This window comes from Lepisma saccharinum, chromosome 23 (assembly GCF_977018435.1).
Source record: "Lepisma saccharinum chromosome 23, izLepSacc3.1, whole genome shotgun sequence".
NCBI classification, from domain to species: Eukaryota; Metazoa; Arthropoda; class Insecta; order Zygentoma; family Lepismatidae; genus Lepisma; species Lepisma saccharinum.
The window spans coordinates 27,251,791-27,276,446 of NC_139251.1; the positions used below are offsets into that span (position 1 = coordinate 27,251,791).

The 24,656-nt window shown below is 36.5% G+C and overlaps 1 protein-coding gene across 1 annotated transcript; it reads right to left on the reverse strand.

Moving 5' to 3' along the window:
• Positions 1 to 870: 870 nt before the first annotated feature.
• On the reverse strand, positions 871 to 23,767 carry LOC146005280 (heme-binding protein 2-like). Its single transcript, XM_083144401.1, has 6 exons — positions 23,663 to 23,767; positions 12,968 to 13,094; positions 10,121 to 10,201; positions 3,504 to 3,627; positions 3,129 to 3,300; positions 871 to 2,100 (listed from the first exon to the last, which is right to left on the reverse strand). The coding sequence occupies exons 2-6, from the start codon at positions 13,031 to 13,033 to the stop codon at positions 1,920 to 1,922; spliced, it is 624 nt and encodes a 207-aa protein (XP_083000527.1). The 5' UTR covers positions 13,034 to 13,094; positions 23,663 to 23,767; the 3' UTR covers positions 871 to 1,919.
• Between the last annotated feature and the right edge of the window lie 889 nt (positions 23,768 to 24,656).

Sequence of the window (24,656 nt, forward strand, 5' to 3'; positions counted from 1 at the left end):
GTTTCAACTGTGTCAGTTTGCGCTATTATTATATACCCTGTAGATGTGATCAGGAAATGATTTCAAGATCTATAATGACAAGAAATCTATGTAGGACGGTTCCTATTGTCTTTATGTGTATTTCAAGTTCTGACTGTGTTTCAAGAGGGTACGCAACTCTCTCGTATCTTATCCTTTGTTTAGAAAATATACAAATTGATGCTTTTAGCTTGTTAAATCGGAAACGAAAAATACATTTGCTGTTGACGATAGGTTCTTGTCAAAACTTTTAACTATGGAATTCTCAAATTTTAGTCCTCTTTTGTTACAAGCAGCAATACAAGCCACCAAACATCCATCACCAATGCAACATCAATGTGGAATATACTATACAGATAAGCCAAACAGTCAGGTTCACTACGTGCAAAGATAATTGTAGGCGAATTATCCATAGCTTTTTCATTCATTTCTGTTCTAAATCCTGTATATTTAAAGTCGAATTTTACTATATCCGGAGAACAGGTGGTCGTGTAATTCGTTGGCATTTTAGTTTTTCAATACCTTATACTGTATAAAGCATGATACTGGACTATTTGCCTACTACTTTCCTTGCTGTTGACTATACTTCTTTGTTTACTGTGATGTTCAAGTGACGCGGGTTGGAAACCCTCACAAACTTACAAAAGATGTATATTCTGGACTAATTTCTAATTAAGTTTCTCCAATGTCAATCAATCATAAATCATGGTATCATACCGTTTAACTTTAACATTGAGTAAACAGGTGAAAATCATGTTTATCTCTTAAACATTGCGAACGTGAAAATGTTATCTTGAAGTATTAATCTGTGGTATTATTGTTTAAGAGCAGAAATACTGAAACACAACAAAATATTAACAATTATTTATTTTATGTCAACAACAATTATTCTAACAACAACAAATACATTGAACACCACATTAAGTTACATTAATTCACATCGATTTTCTTCTCCATTGTACATACGCACACTTTAACAAATCACATAAATTGAATAATTCAGTGTTCAGCATATAAATGCACACTTAACCTATTTTATTTATTTCACATATTTATTTTATTTATTTTGATTAAATTCCAGCCTATTTATTGCTATGTATCCGTTATCCTATTTGTTGCTTCCATCTTAAATTCTCTGCTACATTATGAATTAGATAATTCAAAATCTTTATTTACTAACAATAATATTCCACGATCGATATGTGACAATCATCTACATGGAAATAAAAGTAATATTCACGGTGGGTTTTTTAAAGTCCCTTTGCTTTTACAGTTCACTAACAAATAATAATAATAATAATAATACCTGAATATTTATTTTATTTTTTCATATCGCCTTATTTAGTAATGTATTGGGTGAATGACGATTATGTTGATCCAAATTCATTTTCTAAAAGCACTTGTGATGATTTTAGTGCAAGTACTATCATCTTAATTTCATATTTCGTTTAGCTTGTCCATAGTACAAATTTGATTGATATGCTGTGCTATAAATTCCCAGAACAGTGCTGTTAACATTCATTTTATATATTACTTTATTTGTTTATTTTTAAAAAATAACATAATTACTTTCTATTATTGTATTTAATAGCGAAATTTATTAGATACTACTTAATGCTGACAGTAGCTGAACACATTTTGGCTTTTGCTCCATGTATATTCGTGAACCAAACATAGGTAAATGGTAGTTTGACAATCTATTAAAATACATATAGCTTTCAACCTAATTTAATGCGAGACTTTATTGTTACATAACTCGAATTTGAGACCAGCATAGCAATCGTAAATGCATTTTCATTAGTCCGTAAGTGCTTTTATGGAGCTTATTATCTGAACACCTATGGTTAATAACAATTTTGAAATATTAACTTCGAGTGAAGTGGTTCCTTGTTTTTGTCATCTCATGGTTTTGCCAGGAACCACACTTCGTTTCTTCGGTTCCTTAGACGCCATGGAAACTCGTATGTGTTCCTGTAGTAAGCTTTGGAAGCGAGTTTCCGTCCTTTGCTGGCCAGCAACCTAACCAGCTCTTCAGCCTCTTGGCGCCATTCTGCATCAGACGAAACATAGCCACCGAATCTCCTTCGTTGAAAACAGAAAATGTTACATGTAAATGTTGTGATGTAATTCAAGATATTTTGTCACTAAGAGTTAAAAATATTTCAATACGTTATGCATACCGTGTTAATGTCAATCTCACGAGTTTCTAGGGTATTTAGTAGGCTAACGCGGTGGCTCAGTCGGTAACGCGTCTGACTACCATGCTCAAGGTCCCGGGTTCGATCCCCGGCCGGTTCAAATCCGGGAACTTTTCTAACGGTGGAAGCGGCCCCGGCGCCTACCCAGCGTCGAATAACATGGGTACCTGGGGGAAACCCTGGGGGGTAAAGGCGGTCAGGGGCGTGATGCTGATCACATCACCCCCACTCACGACCGGATCAAGAAAGTGTGGGGCGTTACCCCCACACCCCCTATACGCCTTCATGGCGTGGTGCTATGCACAGGGGAACACTTTTTTTAATCAATTCTCTTTTACAGTCTACAAGATAGTCTATCCAGTCTCAGTGGTTTCTTTCCTCACTAATTCGATCATATCTGGTCATTATAAATTTTGCTGTAATTAGTGTAATAATGTATAAAGTTGAGTCATTTGTATGAAACTTTTAGAGCGTAGTATCTTTTTCTGCACGTGCATGATAGTGTTTTTACTTTAAATTACCACTTCCTTGAATAGTTACTAAAGACTGACAATCATATAGTAGTCTACTTAAGATGTGAAGTTTTGTTTATGTGTTCACAACCATTTGATGGGTCGTGTGGGGTATTAAATGAACTTGGTTATGCAACACCACGTGCAGATTTTTTATTTTCTGATGAATAATAATATTATCACTTTATCAGTTTTTATGTGTCGACTTAGTGATTCCCCGATGATGTAGTGGTAACATTGTCACTTGTAATCAGTGGAACCCGAGTTTGGTTGCTGGTGGAGGTGCACATGGCCAATGGCTCCACTCCCCATTAACCTACCTAAGCATAGAACTAGTTTAAACTTTGTTTGAAATAACACTGATGAATTCTGAAAATGCAGGCTTGGGAATATGTCTTACCTTGCATACACAGTCATGGAGTTCCTCCTCTTCAGATAGATGTTTCGGTCCTTCGGGAGAGGCGGGTTGTCTTGGAGTGCCGACGACAGACAGAAGCATGTTTCGTGAATGTTCTGGGACTTTCCTCCTTCGATGAAGCTACTTTGGGGCATGGTTATTGTCAATTTGGTTTCTGAAAAGGAATCAAAATAACCAATGTCAAGCCATATCATCTAGTAGATCAAAGCCCATTACCAACAGGAACAGCTACGGAAAAGCAGATTTGACTCTCTATTTGTAAATATAGTTGTTCTGAGTTAATTACATAACTTGGTTGTCTTATCCGCCCACAAAATATAGAAAAAATGATTATAGCAATGGAGGAATTACGCTTACCATTTTGATTTTCGCCATCGAAGTAATCCAGCAACCTTAAGATGGCTGGCTTCTTCCTCTTCCCTTGAAGACCAGAGAGCGTGCACACCCACCAGGATGCTGGATAGAGCCTTTCTTCGAATTCCTGCACAAATAAATACCATATTATTAATATGTGTTATTATTTATTAGTTCAGCACAGCATACATCTCCCAATTATGTTGAACATAGTATACAGTACTATGCATAGAGAAAAACAGAATGAAAATGAAAATCTATATACACAATATTTACACTAATTTATGCACTTGCTGATGTATTTTTTTCTGCAGTGCACTAAATGAATCTGTGAATATATCAAATTCTACAGTTTTTAATAGTTCGTTCACTGTGCCCTGTATTCGCACTGCAGGTGAAAACCTATGAACGTTGACTCTTGATATCTGTGTGTAGAATAGATTTCGTTGTCTTGCACTGTGGCGACCTATATTAAATGTTAGAGTTTGTAATATCTCGGAACACTGGCAATCATTTTTCAGCAATTTCTGTAGGAAAATGACGTCACTGACAACTCTTCTGTAAAAGAAAGGGTCCAGACCAAAATGTTTATAATGTTTTCCTTGAAGTTATGTAAGTATATACACATGCGCATATTAAATCACAATAAAAAGAAGACGCCCAAGACGGTATATTGGGATATTTTATTCATGTTTGCCCTGTCCTACTTATTTTGAACGGTTGTTTCCACATTTATGAACAATTTTCATATTGTTACAAATCAACATAAAGAGTAAGTTTACATTAGGTCTTAAAGTATTGTCTCAATATGTATATTATAGAAATAACATTTGCTCTTAATCGGTCATATTCGTGTATCTACATAAAAATATTACAATATTTAATTCCACTTTATCAGCAAGAATAATTAAGTAAGTAAATTGAAAAATAAACAGCTATTTGAAAATTTGGAATGAACAAAATGCGATTCTTTGTCCAACACATTCGTTAATTTTAACAAACCATTTTCGAACTGTCGAAAACTAGTCCTTGGTGTTTGACACGCAGCCTAAAAGAACAAAAATGATTCGGTTTCAAGGTGGCAGACGCTGGTATGTAAATTTGTAGAAAGGGTTGTAAATTTTGCAAGAAGAATGAAAGTGACATGAATGGATATAACAGGAGGTCCCTAGTTTACAGGTGTTACAAATATTTAAACATTTTTTTTATGTATCTTTACGGGAGAGCACACGCTATCTTCATCAGACATTTGATCAATGGAGCGACAATAAGATACACATAAATTTGACAAAACAAAAAAACACGCATGTATACAATGAATCTTGTCAATAATGTTACGTTGTTATAGCATTTTATTCGTGTTTCCCTATCCTATTTCTTTAAACTTAATTAACCGTGAAATGAGGAATCATTTTCCGACTGTTATAACAGTAGCATTTATCAAGCTACAAAAGTCTGATACCTGGTGGAGGCACATTGCACAGTGGTTCGGATCCCACTTTAAACTGTAGGCCCAGTCCCGATTAGCCTATCTGTGCTTAAAGTGGACTTAAGAAACAATTAAATCCACTCAATACAAATGTCTGATGAAGCAAGCGTGTGTTCTCCCGAAACGTTACATCAAAAAACGGATTTAAATGCTTGTGACAACCGTAAACTTGAATAATAATTCTACGATGTAATCAATATGTAGGTACAAGGAGAAAGGTAGTTAGAGACTATCGAAAATATATAACTATGACGTATCGCAAAGAACCCCAAAAGTAATGTTTCCTGCCTGCTAGATGGTTAAGCGTAACTCGAAAATGAAAATGAGAGATACGCTACGGTATCAAATTGTCCTTGCTTGCGGAGGAGAATTTATGCTATTTTTTTATATGTTGAATCGTTTAATCTGAATCACATGAGACGACGCAGTTATCTATACAAAGCTATAGCAGAAATATCATCGCTTTATTGCAGTCATTCAATGTTGTTGAAGAAGATTTTAGCCAAGTATAATGACACATATTAATAATCCCTTTATCTCGTTTTTAAGTTGTTTATTAAGTTATTAGTTAGGTTGATACATGTCATTTATTGCATGCTATAAGTTGTAAATGCATCATATTAATCCCTATTGTTGGGCCACACCGACAAGGTATTACAGCTGTCGTCTTGTAATCAAGGGGTCCTGGAGTGGGTTTCCGTTGGGGACACTTGCTCGGATTCCTTCAAACTATAGGCTCAATCCACATTAGATTTTGGTCATCGAATGGCCTTTGCCTTTCTCAAACTTGAATCTACATTATTATTGCTTCATATAACTTTTTATACATTTTTGTATATTTCTTTCTAGTTTGGTGTGCTTTTTGTAATACTATCTGGAATATTGAGAACTATAATAGTTAAAAAAAATAAAAGGGAGAGATAGTTTTGTGTAAAATTGCCGTGGCTCAGAAGTCTCGTGGTTTACTTCATGTAGCTAGGTCAATCTGTGGCTAGGTTCTTGAAACTAAAACCACAGACCAAGGTACCTTTATTAGGTAGGCCATTCCCAAGGTTCCAAGATTTTTCCCATGATCCTGTGCGCGCTATGACGTCATGAAGAGGACAGAATCGAACTTACTTCGTTAGCGTATATGGAAGCTTGAAATAAATGGGTGAATTTCTTAAGGATACACACCTTTTCTTGAATGTCGGTATAACGAGTACGAATCACTCTGTTTGTGCTATTGCTACGTGCAATAATAATGCAAGAAAATCGTCTGAAATAAAGTAACCAACGCTTCCAAAAAAAACAGGATTGATTTAATTTGTTCCTCCAAACTTCGAACTTATTTCCACACTCGCCTTCCGCATCATCAAGTGTGCAACTTTCAAAAACCATTACACAATAGTAACTCAGTTTCTAATTATTGCTTTATTGAATATTAAGAGCAAGATAAGATCTTTTTAGCTTTGAAGTTGAAACATCGCCCACGAAAATAATGGTTTGAATATCTCGTGGGTCACTTAAATAACACTTGCACTCTGTTACTTTGACTCATGTGCGATTTTTGAGAAATAGTGCTGAAAATGTATTGTACAGTGGGATCCATGAGTATTACCGTGCAAATTGTCCATGACTATTTTCATTAATTTTTCTCTTAGATCCTGTGTGTTTTTAAGCGATGGATTTTTATGTATGCTGGTGAAGAAGTTGTCAACAACTTGTTTTGAGTTTTCTTTTAACTCTTGAGGCTCTTATTGGGTCAATTAAAGTGCACGAACATGGTGATGGATATTTTGCAAGGTAATACTCATGGATCCCACTGTACGACTTACATTACAAGACAGACGTTTTGCCCTTGCACATCCTTTCAACATTCTCGTCAAACAATGAGATAAGCTGTGTCATGTAGATAATGCCGAAAGAAGCTATTCAATGTTATGCATACTTATCAAAGCGAGTACAAGTTTATCAATATTTTATTTATTATCAATATAATATTTTATATACACGACTATTTTATTTATATATTATAACGTAAAGATATCGTACAAATATAATACTATTTTGCTGGCTTTAATTTATTTCCTATGTGCTTTAAAAACTGCTGTGGTCCAGTCGGTAAATAGTCTGACTGCTACGCTGGAGACGCGGATTCTCAGCAACGTCCTTGCATGAAAACTGTTTTGAGGGTCTAATAAAATATTATTTAAGTAGTGTTCAAGGGTCTAATGAAAAAATAGTATCTGGGGGTTAACACCACCTTTATAAATGGCCGAGATTGTGAATCATAATTCCTATATTCATTCATGGCATGCTGCAATGCGCAGAGGGTACTTCTGCTTTTAAAACTTAGCGCAAATTTGGTCCCACACCGTAGCCGTTCAGTTTAAGGCGGCATGCTTTGGGCTCCAGTTCCGGGATGAACCATGACAACTTTTCTCCTGAGATTTCTGCTTGTGTATGAGACCGATGGCCACCTACCATTGTAAGGAAATTGAGGAGCTATGAATGAGTAGCGTAACCCTCTCAGGAAAACAACAACAACGACGACTAGAAGTTCGTCTTGCTCACCACACGTCAACCCGTTGGTCGGATGATCTTGCGCCTCGGCAGGTGGAAGTGAGGTCGGCAGTCGGTAGGTATTTAGCACTCACGGGCTGTTGCGCCACGGGTTATTATTAATACTGACCCTTTATGAAATTTGTTTGACTCAACTCAAACATACTGTTAATAGCCGGCCTCCGTGGCATAGTGGTCAGCACATCGTGCTACGATACCAGGGGTCCCGGATTTGAATCCCGATTTGGGCATGGATGTTTGTGAGTGTCCATTCATCAATTTCATCATATCATCACTCATTCCCATCTTCGCAATTAGCCAGAAGTGACAGAAAAGCGAAGTGAAATAACAAAATAACCATATAAAAAAATCGTAGATTTAATATTTGATATTGTATTGCTTCAGAAGTCTAATTTTCTAATTGCGCACACTTAAAGACGCACTGCTAGGTCTATTATTTAGTAAAACACATTTTGTGTGTGTGTTGGATATGGTATGACGTAAACTGCTCTAATTGATTATGGATTTGCCTTTACCTTGCAATCTTGCAATAAACGAGATATTATTTTCTCACAACTTCCAGCCACTAACAAATGTCTTTCTAATTAATAACTCAGCTAAATCACTTAAAGTTATTATTTGTACACTCGCCTCAATTAGTACTCCGGCAGTTTGTTTATTTATACACGATATTTGCAGAAGATATAATTCAAAATACAAGTGTAGCAATATACGCTGTATAAAACACAACTTATTGCTAACTTAGTTGACCCTGTACAACCCATCATGGAAGTACAGCGCCACATTTCAACGTGGTGGCGAAAAATTGAACTACTTTTTTTATCGCCATCCTTTTCCCCATGGTCTGCATAGTGGATTCACCAAATTTCAGAGTTCTACTATGCCTCAAAAAAGCTACAGAGGGCTCTGAGTTGGGTAACTTTAATTCTGGCCACCCGGTATGTATTTCTTCTACTTTTACATCGCTTTTCTGTAACTTTTGCTAATCATGGCAATGAGGATGAATGGTTTATTTTATTATTCTCTTATCTAGAGTCGCTTTCTGCCACTTTTGGCTTATTGTGAGAATGAGGAAGAATAGTGAACGATGATGATGATGATGATGAGCAGTGTGGGGAATGGAGGAGCAGGAGGATCCATCATCCCAACCAGGCGTTTTTCCAAGTTTTTATTTTGAGTCCACTTTATGCACAGATAAGCTAATCGTGACTGAATCCGAGCAACTAGTGCCTCCGCCAGGTATCGAACCTGGGACCCTTTTGATTACAAGGTGAAAACATTTCCACTGTGTCTTCAGGGAAGGATTCCCAACAGGAAACTTAGATAAAGCATATCTCCATCTGTTGCTCATTTAGCTATAGCAAAGAATCATCCCCCAGCTATCTGCAAAGTTAGATCAAAAATCTAACGAATTACGCTCGTATGATAATAAATAACGTTTCCAGTAAGCGGAAAGCGAGTAGCGGACAGGAGTAGCGTAGCGAGCTACATTTTTGGACGAGTATGGGTAGCTGTAGCGAAGCTATTTTTAAAATGTAGCGTTCTGATCACTGTCTAAAAGCCACCGTTTACTTCTCCCACATCTAATTCATTCGCCGGCTTGGTAGCCGAGGGTGTTAAGTGGTCGACCTTCGATTTCGTCTCCGAAGTTCCCGGATTCAAGTCCCAGCGTGGGCATAGGTGTTCCCTATGTGTCCCTTCATCAATTTAAAGCATTCATCACTCATCCTTTTCGTCGCGATTAGCCAAAAGTGTAAGAAAAGCGACGCTAAATATAAGGAAAACAGAAATACAAATGTATCCTCATCGTCGCGATCAACTGGAGAATCTGAAAGGTAACGTAAAATATTAAAGGAACATTCCAGGATATTCAAGAAAAGTCATTTCAGAATACGTCCGGACAAGAACTTTCCTTACAATAAGACATTTAAATACGTCTCCCCAAATAAATGCAAAGGTTAGCTGCAAAGAAAAGCCGGACTACATGAACAAGATATCACGCAAACAATGTCTGAAAAAAAAACTATGCATTGTCTTGGAATAAATGTATTCTCCTATCGCGTATTTCATCTCTTGTTATTAAATTAAATTAACAATTTTGGTGTATAATATCAAAAGATGTATGAAAACACCGCGTTCCGTGGGCCATCTATTACATTCTCCGCATAGCTTCCTTCCGCTCGTGTCCTCTTTGTGACGCCACAAGCTCTAGCCAATACCGTGCAAGTCCCGGAGTGGCCCCCCTCTGACCACAGACAATAATTCATTTGTCTGTGCTAAAACTCACCACATACAACGATAATTTTTTTTCATAACACTTATAGTCTATTTTTAGAGTCAATTTGAGCGAACTCAATTATTCTACTGGAATACTTATTATCTGAAATGTTTTATGTTAATAGTGTCTATGAAAACAATGTTTTTTTTAATGAGGTTAACGATGGTAATTTACATAGCCCCATTCTCCTCGCGACGCCCATGGGGAAATATTAGAATTTACCAATTGGAATGAAGAAAACAAGATGAAAACAAAGAGTTAATATAGCGAAATATCTTTATAACTTACCCCGTAATCTTTAATAAGCGTATAAGGTGCTATTTGAGCATCAGCCGTCGCTTCTTGAAGTGCTAGAAGAACATCTACAAACTGTAAGAAATAAGATATTGCATCAATGCACAAAGTATTTGGAATATTATAAAGCAACTTGACAATGTTCATTAAGTTTGTATAAAATCATTCCAGGATAGATTTTTAAAATATACGAGTTTCAACTATTTATATTCAAACCCACTGTTCATACGAACCGTGAGATCTAGATAAATTGATTTGAAGCTAATATTATTACAGAACTCTTATACGAGAAGTAACAATTGAAATAAAAGTGTGTACATTTTTAATAAGTGTGTGCAATTCCAAAAGAGAAAATAGTTTCTCCAGTTATGTTTCTCATAAGAGTTTCGTCTGTAGGAAAAATATGGTGTGCAATTCTTTCGGAATAAATCTCTCTATACATCAGTTAAGGGTGATGAACAAAGCATTTTTTTGTAGTAAGTGCATATCTTCCAAGTAAAAATATTTCGCGGTTGCCTTGTTTTATATTTTCCATTTATATTAAATTAATGAACAAAACATTAACAAATGATACCAGAACGCAAACCGTGTGCAATTATTAAAGCAAATTCCACACTTATACAGAGTGAACCAAAAGTAGGTGGATAGTAGGTGATGAAGCTTCTTTCAAATTATCCGGTCATATTAACAGACATAATTGTGTTTACTGGTATAGTGAGAACATGCATTTAACATTAGAGCAACAACTAAACTGTCACTGTTTGGGGTGGTATTTCAAGTTCTGGTGTTTGAGGACCAATAAATGTCATCATTTACTGTCCACCTACTTTTGGTTCACTCTGCATCTAGGCGCCCTAAAATGCCCCATAATTTATGAATGACCAATTATGGGTATCGAATAATTATTACCGACATTATGCGAATATAAAAAGATCCGTTTATTCGGATTATCCGGGTTAGAAGGATATTCAGATCACTCGGAAATCCCTTATCAGTAGGCTAGAATTTAAGGGTGGAGCTACTCCTCTTTTCTACATTTTCAAAGGGACCTCCACTGGGGAGAAATTGTTTGAAAAGTGCCACAAAATGAAAAAAAAGAGATACTTGAAATGTGGTAAACATATAAATAAGGTAACTAACAATCTGGTATACTTTGGCCTGAAAGTTATAACTGAAATTGCATTGTAGCAGCGAGAGCTCACGATGTTGTTAGCTCTGAGTGAGTCTATCTCTATGGACTGGCTAAGCATGACGTCACCAGAGTCGGTGTTTCGGATGTATGTTTCCAATCAAAGTTTCACACGTCAAACCCCTATGCTTCGGCATTGCAAAACAGAAAGATGATGTGTATTGTACTTCAATGTAAAGACTAGATTCTGGAGAATATTCAGATATTTCACTCATTCCTCACGGATAAGGGGTTAGTGAAGAAGTAACATAAGAAAATCGGGTAGTTTTTCAAGTCTTGTGACCGGTATAATGTAGATATCAGTATTTTGTTTCCTAACTGCTGTCACAGAAACAAATAGTAATCTTCTTCGATCAGCTTTCACCACGTAAGATATCTTCATATATTTATTTTAATATGGGCTAAAACCGCCAATGTTCCGAGGGCTTCAATTTTCATGCGTTTCCGAAAAAAATACCCGATTTTCATACATTATTTATTAATTAACCCCCTCATCTGTAAGTAATTAGTAAAATATCTATGTATTCACCAGAATCTAATATTTACGCTGATTTTCATTTCACCTAACTTCTTTGCTTGCTAACTGCTCACTGAAACAAAAGATATCCGTTTCCAACAGGCACGTATCTAGAAATATGTTCCAGGAGGGGGGGAGGGCCCGAACCAAGTGTATCAAAATAATAATAATAATGTTTTAACAAAAATAGTTATTATATTAAATTAATTAAAATAGTATTAATTCAAATATTCAAATTATTTAATACATATTTATTACATGAATAGGTAAAAGGACGGTAAAAGGACGGTAAAAGAATAGTGATATAACAGCCCGTATTCATTATCTAGCTTACGTGTAGTTAAGGTCGGCAAAATTTGTACAAAGAAAAACTGCCCTGGAAGAAAATTAATGTCAAATAAATAAAGAATTGAATATTTATTACATATGAAAAAAGTTGTTAGATCCAGTTGGCAAAAAGTAAAGTTCCTCGTGATATTTTATGAATGTTATGTTGTAAGTAATAAAAAATCTTGCATAAATATAAGTACTTTGCCACTGTCATTCAAAATAGTATAATCACAATATAATCCTTGCCTTCCAGTAAATAACCCTAGATTAAAAACACAAGTATATTTTCATTATTTAGTTTTAGTTATTTTATTATTTCATTATTTAATTTTTGTAATCAGTAAGTGTTTCAGGAGGTCCGGACCCCCTGGACCCTCCTAAATACGCCCTTGCTTTTCAATACATTTTCAATGCAAAACGAGAGGAGCAAGCAGGTTCAATCTCTTGTTTGGAAACATACATCCGGGACATCAGCTGCTACTGACGTCACCGCTTAACCAGTTCATACATACACATAAAAATTCGGTCCTCGTTATCCGGAATCCCATCGGAATTATAACTCAAATTAAAACAACTCAACTTCTCATTTTTATCGTAGTACGTAAACATAAACATGTCTATATTCTTAATTAACTTGCAATTTAGAATTGAGTATTTCGGTAAACTGAATTGAATTGTTGTTTTAAGTCCATTTTATGCACAGCAAGGCTAATCGGGACTGGACCTACGGTTTAAAGTGGGATCCGAACCACTATGTGAGTATTTCTGTAAACACAATGCAAAAATATTCTCGTGAAATACTTACGTTTCCATGGGCAAAAACCGCCAAGGACAAGAGCGCAAAACCAAAGAGGTACAGCCTGGTTGTCATGGTGACATCCGGATCTGGGACTAGGATACAATAGACTCGCTCACTCTGCGGTGTTTAGGATCTGCACAAGAAAAAGAGGGAGAAATCAGAATTGGGGGTGTACTGGTTCCTAGGAGAAGGGGGCATCTGTTCCATGAACCCCACCCGTGCTCCGTTAAAACTCGATACTAATCAAAACATATTCCATAATATAAAATCGTTGTGAAATTTAGCATAAAGCACAATATATAACACTATTAAGGTGAAATTCATAACTAAGTTGTAAAAGATGCTACCTCTCATTCGTGGATAAGGTAAAGCTCCACGTTATGGGCGCCACTAATGCTACGCCCCTTGTGGGTACGTACTTAAATGTTATTTACCACGGCTACAGATATCTTAATCTCAGGGGGATAGGTTCTTTGTTTGAGAATTCCAAATAAGAAAGCGTTTTATAGCCAAGAGGATATAGTAAAATGCGGATCTATATTCTGAGAACTTGACAAAATACAGAGAATATATATGTATATGTATAATCGAAAAGGCTTCTTCTTCTTTTAAAAGGCTTCTTCTTCTTTTAAAAGGCTTCTTCTTCTTTTAATATGGAAAAAGCTTCTTCTTTTCTTATGGAAACGGCTTCTTCTTCTTTTAAAAGGCTTCTTCTTCTTCTAAAAGGCTTCTTCTTCTTTTAATATGGAAAAAGCTTCTTCTTCTTTTATTATGAAAACGGCTTCTTCTTCTTTTAATATGGAAATGGCTTCTTCTTTTTCTTTGAATTTCTTCTTCTTTTATTAAAGCGTAATCTTATTTATGTGCTCGCTTTCCCCCCGCTTCTTTGTCAAACAATACAAGCTATACTTGTAGAAAGAGTAGGGTCGACTAAACTGACAATAGCGCCACCTCCTATTTGACGACCAAAGGGGAATAACCAGGATCGCTAATAACGAGCGCTGCCAATGGCCCAGTGCGACTAATAAAAAGCGCAACCGAAAAGTGCTTCGGGGCGTCTAATTTGACACAGCGCCACCGGGGAACGGACAAATGCAAAAGCTGACGATGTTCTCCTCGTCAGAGAATCAAAAAGAAATTGAGATGAGATACATTTCTGAATTCATTTGGTCGCTTAATGACTTTCCTAAACGTTTCATATGCGGCTATATTCTGAATTATTTTACATTACTACATACATCATTCTATTTACTTCTATTATAGTATTTGAACTCTTCTTTTATATATTTCTCTTATTTACTATAATATATATAATCCCTCTTCTCCGCTCTAAGTTTTTTATAATTTCCTTCACTCCTCATTACATAGCGTGCTGCCATCTCTTGTCGATTCCGAGAAACCATTCCTCCTTGCAACATTCATTGTGTCGTCGAAACTGGCACGTGACACAATATCCCCCTCCTTGAGGATAAAAATTTATATATTGGAAAAAATCTTTTGGAAATAGATAAATTTTTCCACTTTCTCTACATCTCGTTTGACTTTTCTCATTGGTTCTCATTTCTACAGCTTACATTGCTTTTCACTTTCACTGTGAAATTATATCTCCTGGCAGGCAGCATTTTTCCTCATCTCTCGATTTATCTCTGCTTTCTATTTTCGTTTCTAGACATCTTATCACCGTTCCGGAAATATTCGTGACCTCTTAAGTTATTTTTAGATACAAAATATAATTCTTCAATAGTTCATCTCCTGCAAGTCTGCTCGTCTAATTTCTCCAAGATAGTCTTTACCTGACAATGTCATGCCAAAATAGTAATTTTCGTTTCACTCTTTTCTTCTTTCAGCAACCTCTCTACAGATTATCAGTTAGCTCAGATTTTTCCGTTTCAAAGAACTCTCTCTCTTCTCTAAGTTGACCATCTAAGTGTTTTTATCAGCTACACTAATTCTTCACATCAGCCTTAATTTCATATCAGCATGTATCTAGATATATTTATTTTCTGGGATTACTACCCTTTTCTCGGAATACAACCGATTCTTCTTTAACTTCTGGGATTACAACCCATTTCATTTGCACTTTTCTAAATACACGATGACTTTTCGTCGTCTAAGCTTACAAAGAATTCATTTTACTGATACTATTCGATCTTCTTTCATATTGTTTTCTCCTTTTTCCTGAGAGTTTTCTTCATAAATTACTTCATTCTGTGCCTAACTGTTCCATCTTCTTCGTTCTTCTGTTCGTACGATTGAAAAGTTTACTTCCATTTTCCATATTACTTTCTTTGGCTTCTTTCCTTTTACAGGTTTCATCTTCCACTATCGGTCTCATTGTTCACTGGAGTGGTGACATAAATTAGCAGTTATTATTCTTTCTTAACATATTACTTGCAGACTAGATTTTCCTCCAACGATGGGTATTATATATCTTCTTACAGGAACTAACATTAAAGAACTAAAATTTTCTTCTTTCAAATATATCATTAATATTTGCCCAAACTAATAATTCCACGAATTTTTCTTCTTGTAAACTGAAACTTTTTCAGAGAACTTTTTTAATCCTAGAAACGTCTGCTTGCCAGTCTAAATAAGTCATAACATCTCCTTCCTTTGCACTATTCAGTCATATTTGTTTCTTCCGATTCTTTCAGATACTCGTTGCTTGTTATTATCTTGTTTCTCTTTTCCTTCCTCTTCTTTTCTTCTCTTTCTTCTATTTTCTTTTCTATTCTTTTCAAGATTCTTCTTCCTCCTCTTCCAACTTTCTTCCAGTAAAGAAATTACTTTCATATCTCTCTTCTTCCAATCTGGTTTCTGCCAAGTCTTCTTCTTATGTTCTACATCTTCATCAAATGCATGCTTTCCTTGTCTTTTCCGTCTCGTCTTCTTCTTCCTTCTCTTTGGCGAAGTAGCATCAAAATCCATTTCATCTATGTTGACCCTTTTTATCATATTCTTAACTTTCTTCAGGTTCCTTTCTATTTTTAATTTCTTTCTCTTCTTCTTCTTCCATGTCTTTACGTGAATATATCTAAATCTCATTTTACTTTTCTTTCTTCTTTGTTTACATCTTCTGCTAGGCTTATACTTCTTTTCTTCTTCCTTCAGAGACTCGTCACTGGAACTTTCTTCTATCATCTTCACTTCGACATGGATTTCTTCACCGTTACATTGACAACTACATTTTTCCTCACTTTCTATTTCTCTTTCTTCTTCTTCTATTTTCTTATCTTCCTCTTCTTTGACCTCTTTAAGTTCCTGAGTGGTTTCTTCTCTTAACTTTATAGCTACTTCTTCTATCTTGCCGTCATGCTCGTCATTGGAACTTTCTTCTTTTATCTTCATTTTGACATGGATTTCTTCATCGTTACATTGACAACTAAATTTTTCCTCACTTTCTATTCCTCTTTCATCTTCTTCTATTTTCTTATCTTCCTCTTCTTTGTTTACTTCGCTTAACTTTATAACTTCTTCTTTTATCTTGCTGTCATGCTTGTCATTGGAACTTTCCTCTTTTTCTTCTTCTATTTTCTTCTCTGTATCTTCTTTGTTTACTTCGCTTAATTTTATAACTTCTTCTTCTATCTTGCTGTCCTGCTCGTCATTGGAACTTTCCTCTTTCATCTTCCAACTTCTATCTTCTATAAGGACCTTCGCTTCTTCTATCTTGTTTTCGTTTTCTTCTATTCTGGAAACATCTTCTGTCTTGCTGTCATTTTCTTCTGTTCTTGAAACAGCTATTTCTATTTTGTTTTCGTTTTCTTTTATTCTTGAAACATCTACTTCTGTCTGAGAATCGCTTACACCCATTTTCCTTTCCGGACTCTCATTTCTTCGTTCATTTTCTTCTCTAATCTCATAAACCTCATCTTCGCTGCTTCTATTCATTTCTAAACTCGTACTCTTGATCGACAGCATTGTTCCCTGTATTATTCTCTCCCTTTTGTCGATCAATGCCAACATCCTTCTGTAGTGCTCTTCTTCCTCTCTATTCCTTTCGTCAAGCATCTCCATCATCCTTCTATAGAACTTCTGGCACGTTTCCATCATGGTCATTTCTTCTATTTTCTCTTGTTTTTCCTTCACTTTCTCTTCTTCCTTTTCCCTTTTCTTCTCTTCTTTTTCATTTATCCTTTCTTCCTTGCAATTTTTGCATACGTAATCTCCTCTTTCACTTATTCCTATGTACTTTTCTCTTCTTATCTTCTCACATAGCCAATGTTTCATTTCTTTGCATGAGCTGCATAGGATAGTTTCTTCCTTATTTCCCTCTTTTCCACAGCAGTTTAATATTTCCTTTCTGTCTTCCATTTCATCTGTTATAGTTCCTCTGTTCTCTCCTTCGATATTATTTTCTTCCTCCATTTTGGCCTTCTTCCTTTTTCGCTTTCTTATTCACAATTCTGCTAGCCGCAACGTTGGTCGCCACTAATGCTACGAACTTATGTAATGCCCCACGTTAGGAGCGCCACTAATGCTACCTCTCATTCGTGGATAAGGTAAAGCTCCACGTTATGGGCGCCACTAATGCTACGCCCCTTGTGGGTACGTACTTAAATGTTATTTACCACGGCTACAGATATCTTAATCTCAGGGGGATAGGTTCTTTGTTTGAGAATTCCAAATAAGAAAGCGTTTTATAGCCAAGAGGATATAGTAAAATGCGGATCTATATTCTGAGAACTTGACAAAATACAGAGAATATATATGTATATGTATAATCGAAAAGGCTTCTTCTTCTTTTAAAAGGCTTCTTCTTCTTTTAAAAGGCTTCTTCTTCTTTTAATATGGAAAAAGCTTCTTCTTTTCTTATGGAAACGGCTTCTTCTTCTTTTAAAAGGCTTCTTCTTCTTCTAAAAGGCTTCTTCTTCTTTTAATATGGAAAAAGCTTCTTCTTCTTTTATTATGAAAACGGCTTCTTCTTCTTTTAATATGGAAATGGCTTCTTCTTTTTCTTTGAATTTCTTCTTCTTTTATTAAAGCGTAATCTTATTTATGTGCTCGCTTTCCCCCCGCTTCTTTGTCAAACAATACAAGCTATACTTGTAGAAAGAGTAGGGTCGACTAAACTGACAATAGCGCCACCTCCTATTTGACGACCAAAGGGGAATAACCAGGATCGCTAATAACGAGCGATGCCAATGGCCCAGTGCGACTAATAAAAAGCGCAACCGAAAAGTGCTTCGGGGCGTCTAATTTGACACAGCGCCACCGGGGAACGGACAAATGCAAAAGCTGACGATGTTCTCCTCGTCAGAGAATCAAAAAGAAATTGAGATGAGATACATTTCTGAATTCATTTGGTCGCTTAATGACTTTCCTAAACGTTTCATATGCGGCTATATTCTGAATTATTTTACATTACTACATACATCATTCTATTTACTTCTATTATAGTATTTGAACTCTTCTTTTATATATTTCTCTTATTTACTATAATATATATAATCCCTCTTCTCCGCTCTAAGTTTTTTATAATTTCCTTCACTCCTCATTACATAGCGTGCTGCCATCTCTTGTCGATTCCGAGAAACCATTCCTCCTTGCAACATTCATTGTGTCGTCGAAACTGGCACGTGACAAAGATCGTTACTTTTTCGTTAGTTAACGTTAGTAAACTATCTTTTCTTAAAAAAATCTAATACAGGGTCACACAGAAAAACGGGAACTTTTGAAAAACCCACCAGACATCAGAGAAATCAGATAAGAAAACATAATTGACAGAAACTGAACTGTTACAACTTGCCATTTAAGATACAGTAATCCACAGTATCACTTTTTGAAAATTACGACCTTGAGATGGAGTACTTTGATAGCTCTGCAATCTTGCAATCTGCCATTGGGGTCCCTCATTGATTGCTGCAACATGTCAGGTGGGATGGCACGAATTTCGTATTCAATTTGTTGCTTCAATTCATCCTTTGTTCTTGGCCGAGACGTGTGTACACCTGACTCTTAAGGTGGCTCCACAAGAAGAAATCACATACTGACAAATCCGGGGATCTTGGTGGCCAGGGAATGTAACCAAATTGAGAGATAACACGATTACGAAACAATTCTCGCACAGTTGTCACGGACTGCCTTGCAGTGTGCGCTGTCGCACCATCCTGTTGAAACCAGGCTTCGTGAAGTTGTGGGAACCTGTTAAATTCAGGTGCAGCAAAAGTTTTCAGCATCTCAACATATCGCTCCGAATTGACAGTCACTGTGCTCTGTTCTTCATTCATCTCAAGGACGTAATTTTCAAAGGGATACTGTGGATTGCTGTATGTTAAATGGCAAATTGTAATAGTTCAATTTCTGTCAATATATGTTTTTTATCTGATTTCTCTGGTGTCTGGTGGGTTTTTCAAAAGTTTCCGTTTTTCTGTGTCACCCTGTATAATTCTGAAAGGAATGAAACTATCGTAATTGTAAGACTGAACATGTTTGTTTTTAAGTGCATTCCATGCACATAGGCTAATCGTAACTGGACCTACAGTTTAAAGTGAAATAGGAAGTAAACTGACTGTGACGCCAGAGCCTCGTTAGTGTGCAAACTGCAGTGGAGGGCATAGAACAGATTTTGATATTTGAGTTCCTTCCGAAAGGATCATCTCTATACCCCTGTATGTGTCACAGTTCAACATTAAATCTTGTGGAACAGGTATTATTAACTTTGTTCTCTATCACTGCTAGCTAATACTCTCCCTCCTCGTCGTTCGTAGTAAGTGGTGTAGGTCAAAGTTCATTCATATAACACCGCATGCAATGGTAGATATCAAAAACCTTCAGCGGCCAGATTGACTTTAGTCCGCTAGGTTCTCCTAGCCTTCTTCTTCTTCTCCTAAACTGGCCCCTCCGAAACTTCCACATCCCCAACTTTCTGTGGCTAAAGCCCCTATCACACGGAACTGGATTTCTAGTACGAATGCCCTAGTTGGCGTTGAACTGACTTTCTAGGTAGAAATCATGGCCGCCTGGTTGACTGCTTGACTGGTTTTGAGGAATAGGACATGTTCTAATTGCTACTGGCTTTCCTCGACTAGATCCTGTGGAACAACCAATCAGAGCAAAGTTTGGGCATGTGAAGATAATCTGTGACTTCGCAAAAGGGAGTTTTTTGTCTGTGCTTTCCGAGTGTTGGCTGTTTTTGTTAGCAACGAGATGATGACGTGCATTGCATTCGTGTTCAGTTCATTAATATTAAGGTATTTATGCAAAGCCATGAGATGTGTACGTGACAAATAAAATGAGCACAAAATGAAAATCCTTATTATTAGTTACAAGTGTATTAAATTAATGTTTGATTTTTTTAAAAATCTGAATGAATTCTGCGAATCTCATGTATGAATATTGATATGCTACCAGAGTTTTTTTCTAGCCAATCTCTAGTCCATACTTTTATTTTTCTTATTTTTGATAAAAGCACAACATTCTTCAAATTGATCGTCCATCTTTAAGCCAGCTTTAGACGAAAGCATTTCCTTTTAACATTTTTGCTAGCATAAATGCTATGAATTACACCATCTATGCTGAGTGCACAGTATTTATTTACAATTGAAACAACTAAAATATTGTTCCATACGTCTACAGTAACCGTTATAAAGTATGTATTTTAGCAGTGCCATTGTTTTATACCTAATAACGTTTTAAACGAGACGTTATTCGTCCGGGTTCAATAGTTATCGGCTTTTAAAAATGTGAAGTGATTGTTTACATCTCACCCGGCAGCCATTACATTTTCACTCGTCTATCGACAAGTACGATACCAAGTATTGTGTGAGGTGAAAACTAGCAAATGGGTAGCCAGTCCAGCGCCAACTAGGGCATTCCTACTGGAAATCCAGTTCCGTGTGATTCAGGCTTTAGAGCAGTGGGTTAACAGTTTAGAGTGGGATCCAAACCACCATGTGCATCCGCCGCGTATCGAACCCCGGGACCTCTTGATTGATCATAGAGAGTATTAATTCCAGTACGTCTAGGCTTGTTGACAAACATAAAATTTGGTTTAAATTGGATGACAACTACAGACTCTAATGGAATCTTTAATTTCCTCTGCCCAATATCATTAAATTAACTCTGGTTGCAAATCGCTTCGGTTCTAACTCGTGAAAGGATTTCCTCTTATCGTTGATGAACCTCGAACCAAAGGTCATCTTTCCAGGTAGTTGCCAGCTTGGGCTGCAAGTTGCAAACTTCAGGAGAACCTCTCGTGGCCCGATATAATTGATGCCAGGGGCCCGCGGTTAGAGGAAAACTTACTTTAATATATTTTTTAAAAAACCCAAACAATTTATTTAGAAAACTTTGCATGTACTTCGCAATCCGTTCCATTTTTTATACGTGTTGTACTTGTAGGGATATAGATTAAGTTGAATATAAATGTAATCATGTGTTTCTTGCAAGTATTCAAAAAATATTCAACGTGCCGGTTATTATATTTCGTAAATATTGACTTGTGACTGTTCATGCTATATCTTGTTGAAATCCTCTCTTGTACACATAGAACTTGAAACGTAGAACGAATTGTGGTCAGGATCAATCCGTTACTTTTCATAGGAAGCTGTTATTTACTTTCCCTTCGTATAAACGACCGAGAAGCTAAATATACACAGAATGAACTTTGTCTGTTAATAGCAGTGAAAGTGACAAACAGGAAGAGTTCCGTTGCGTTTCATTTAGATATTGCAAATTCTCTCAATATTCTGTGTAGGGGTTTCACCACGGTTTTTTTTTTCATGATGTGTGTGAATTTTGCAGAAAGTTTAACCGTTTCCATATACGCTTCACGCTTTTCTTACACTTACCAACAAATAAAAAATATTCAATCATACTTTAATGCTTTGGACATTTTTAATTATCTACAATAGAATGGTTGGGTTATGTCAAAATAACTTCATTAAGCAAACGGTGGCATTATAAAAAGGGGATACAAGATCCTCAAATCTTCAGGAACTAAGAATTATTCTAGTTTTTATCCACAGGCTAATCCAGAACTTAATACTTTGTGCCTGGCACAGAACATGTAAGCGTAACATTGGAAATATACTGCGTAGATTTTTACGGGAGTAAATAAGAGAAATTTGTTTCAAATATGCCAAAATGAAGATAATTGTGTGTATGTCTTTTCACATACAAACAATCCCAACAAAAATATTTGTAATAGTCTATGCTCTGTGCGTTGATGAGTTAATGAGTGTGACAAAATCTTTGTATGTATACAGGGTGTATCATAAGTAATTATGCAATCTGACACAGTTGAAAGTACACGATAATAGAAGCAAAAAGTCTCAGTAAACGTGGGTCTGGAAACGAGCCGTTTTCGAGATAATTGCGAATGTGTGGTTACAAGCCGCCACTGACTTCATTGTTTGCAAACGTCGTCCTAGTTGGTAAAATGCTAATAATGTGTGCGAATGTGTGGTTAGTAGCCGTCACTGATTGCATTTTGTAAACACAGAGTGATTTACTCCTTGCGCGTTCCGAGGTTTGCTCTTTGTTTACAAAACAACATTTCCGAGAGGTGGCGTTATAATCAAACAGGATGGATACACTCAGTGCACAGTATAATATAATCGTACTGCGGGAGTCACGTCAGTTGTGCTGTACTGTGTAGTGAACCTTACAGCAACGAAGAGTACATTTTACCAACTAGGACGACGTTTACAAACAATAAAGTCATTGGCGGCATGTAACCACACATTCGCAATTATCTCGAAAACGGCTCGTTTGCGGACTCATGTTTACTGAGACTTTTTTGCTTCTACGTATTATCGTGCACTTTCAACTGTGTCAGTTTGCGCTATTACTTATGATACACCCTGTATGTTGAAGATATAGTATGGAAACAGATTAAAGATGTAAACTGGTGCAACACCAGGAGAGCTCCTCCCCCCTGCCTACAGAAAAACAAAGCTTAAACAAAACAAAGCTTAGCTTTAAAAGAGCTATTTCTCTCTATCCATATAATCTACAATCGTTAACTAAGCTTTGATATTGATACTTTCAGACCCGTAGCCAGAATTTAATTTCGGGAGGAACTCATCCCTTATAAGGAGCCCTGAAGATGAATTTCTCAGTATATTACAACTTACTATTCAAGATGTTTAATCCTGCTAAGAAAGTAAAATTAATTACCGCTGTACACTATTTAAATTAGATATTTGAAGGATTTTGGGGGTTGGGCTGAAGGCCCCGAGCCCTCCCCCCTGGTTACGTGCCTGATACTTCTGTATTTAGAGGTTCAGAAGTTTAAGAGGTTTAAGTTTACTTTATGCACAGAAAGGCTAATCGGGTTTGAACCTTCAGTTTAAATTACAGGATCCGAAGCACTATGTGCCTCCACTGGATATCGAACCCGGGACCCCTTAATTACAAGGCGACAACGTTACTACCACATCGGGGAAGCCTCACGCACCTATGGTTAACTGCTTATACGAAACATTCCCTTATCAAGTTAACTAACTCCTAAACCCGAATGTTTATGGCTGCAGCAACACAATCCTTCCATCTGTCCCTACCCTGGGCAAGATCAATTCAATATTTTCCATCCTTACCGATTTCCATTAGGTCCATATCAATGTTATCCCTCCATCTTCGTCTTGTCCTTCCTACAGGTCTCTTACCATCAGGACACCAATTTACAAAGAGAAAAACACAACTAAAAATAAAGGAATTGTAGTAACCTGATAAAAAATAAAGAAATAAAAAGATTACCTTCCAGTAAACACAACGTGCACACTACAATACCCGAAGAACTCTAGCAGCACGGATGACGGCCACGTCATATAAAGCGTCTGGATTCGAGTCAGGGGTCACTGAACAGACATTACAAGACGCTCTGCTGCAGCTAACAGTAAATCGTCATGGTAGGTCGCACGGAAACTCAAGGAAATGACCGTAGTGTCTGCTTCTTCCTTTATCTGCCTCCCGTCAGGGCCGTGGGCTGGAGCAGAACAAGAGACACGCTCGTGAACAATCCTTGTATTCGAGTCCCAACAAGGAAGAGCGAACAGAATGCACCGTAACATCATTTTCGTATTGTTGATGTCGCTTTCGGTAAAATGGATGGTTTCGTTCGATTTTTTAAACCCAGTGATTTATCCACGCTCCTAACACCACCCAAAAATTGTTCACAAATGTACAATTTTGGATCTAAATTTACTCTTATAGCTATTACCGTGTATAAGGGTCGTCTAGGCTTGAAATTTTACAGGAAAATAAGCAACAAGATGACAGTGTTCAACTTCAAAATGATATTTTAAAGTTAGAAACGTGGACAATAAACAATGATTTAACATAAATAAATGCCATTTTGTAATATATATCTACTCGAAAGAAAAACCCAGTTGAATTTCGATATCAAATATACAACCATACTTTAGCAAGAAATTTTACAGTCAAGGATTTAGGGTTTGTTTTTGGTCCAAACCTTACGTTTAATAAACACGTAGAACATAATTAGTGAAGCGTTCAAGAACCTTGGGTTTATTCTTAGAATGGGGGGGGGGGACTTCAAGAGTATAGATACACTAAAAGTTTTGTATTATTCATATGTAAGACCAAAACTCGAATATGCATCTGTTATATGGAATACAGACACAGCAAAGTACAGTGTAGCAATTGAAAGAGTCCAATCAAGATTTATAAGATTTTTAAGATACAAATTTCAGAAAGTTTACCCCACACTTTGAACACTACGAAAACCTAA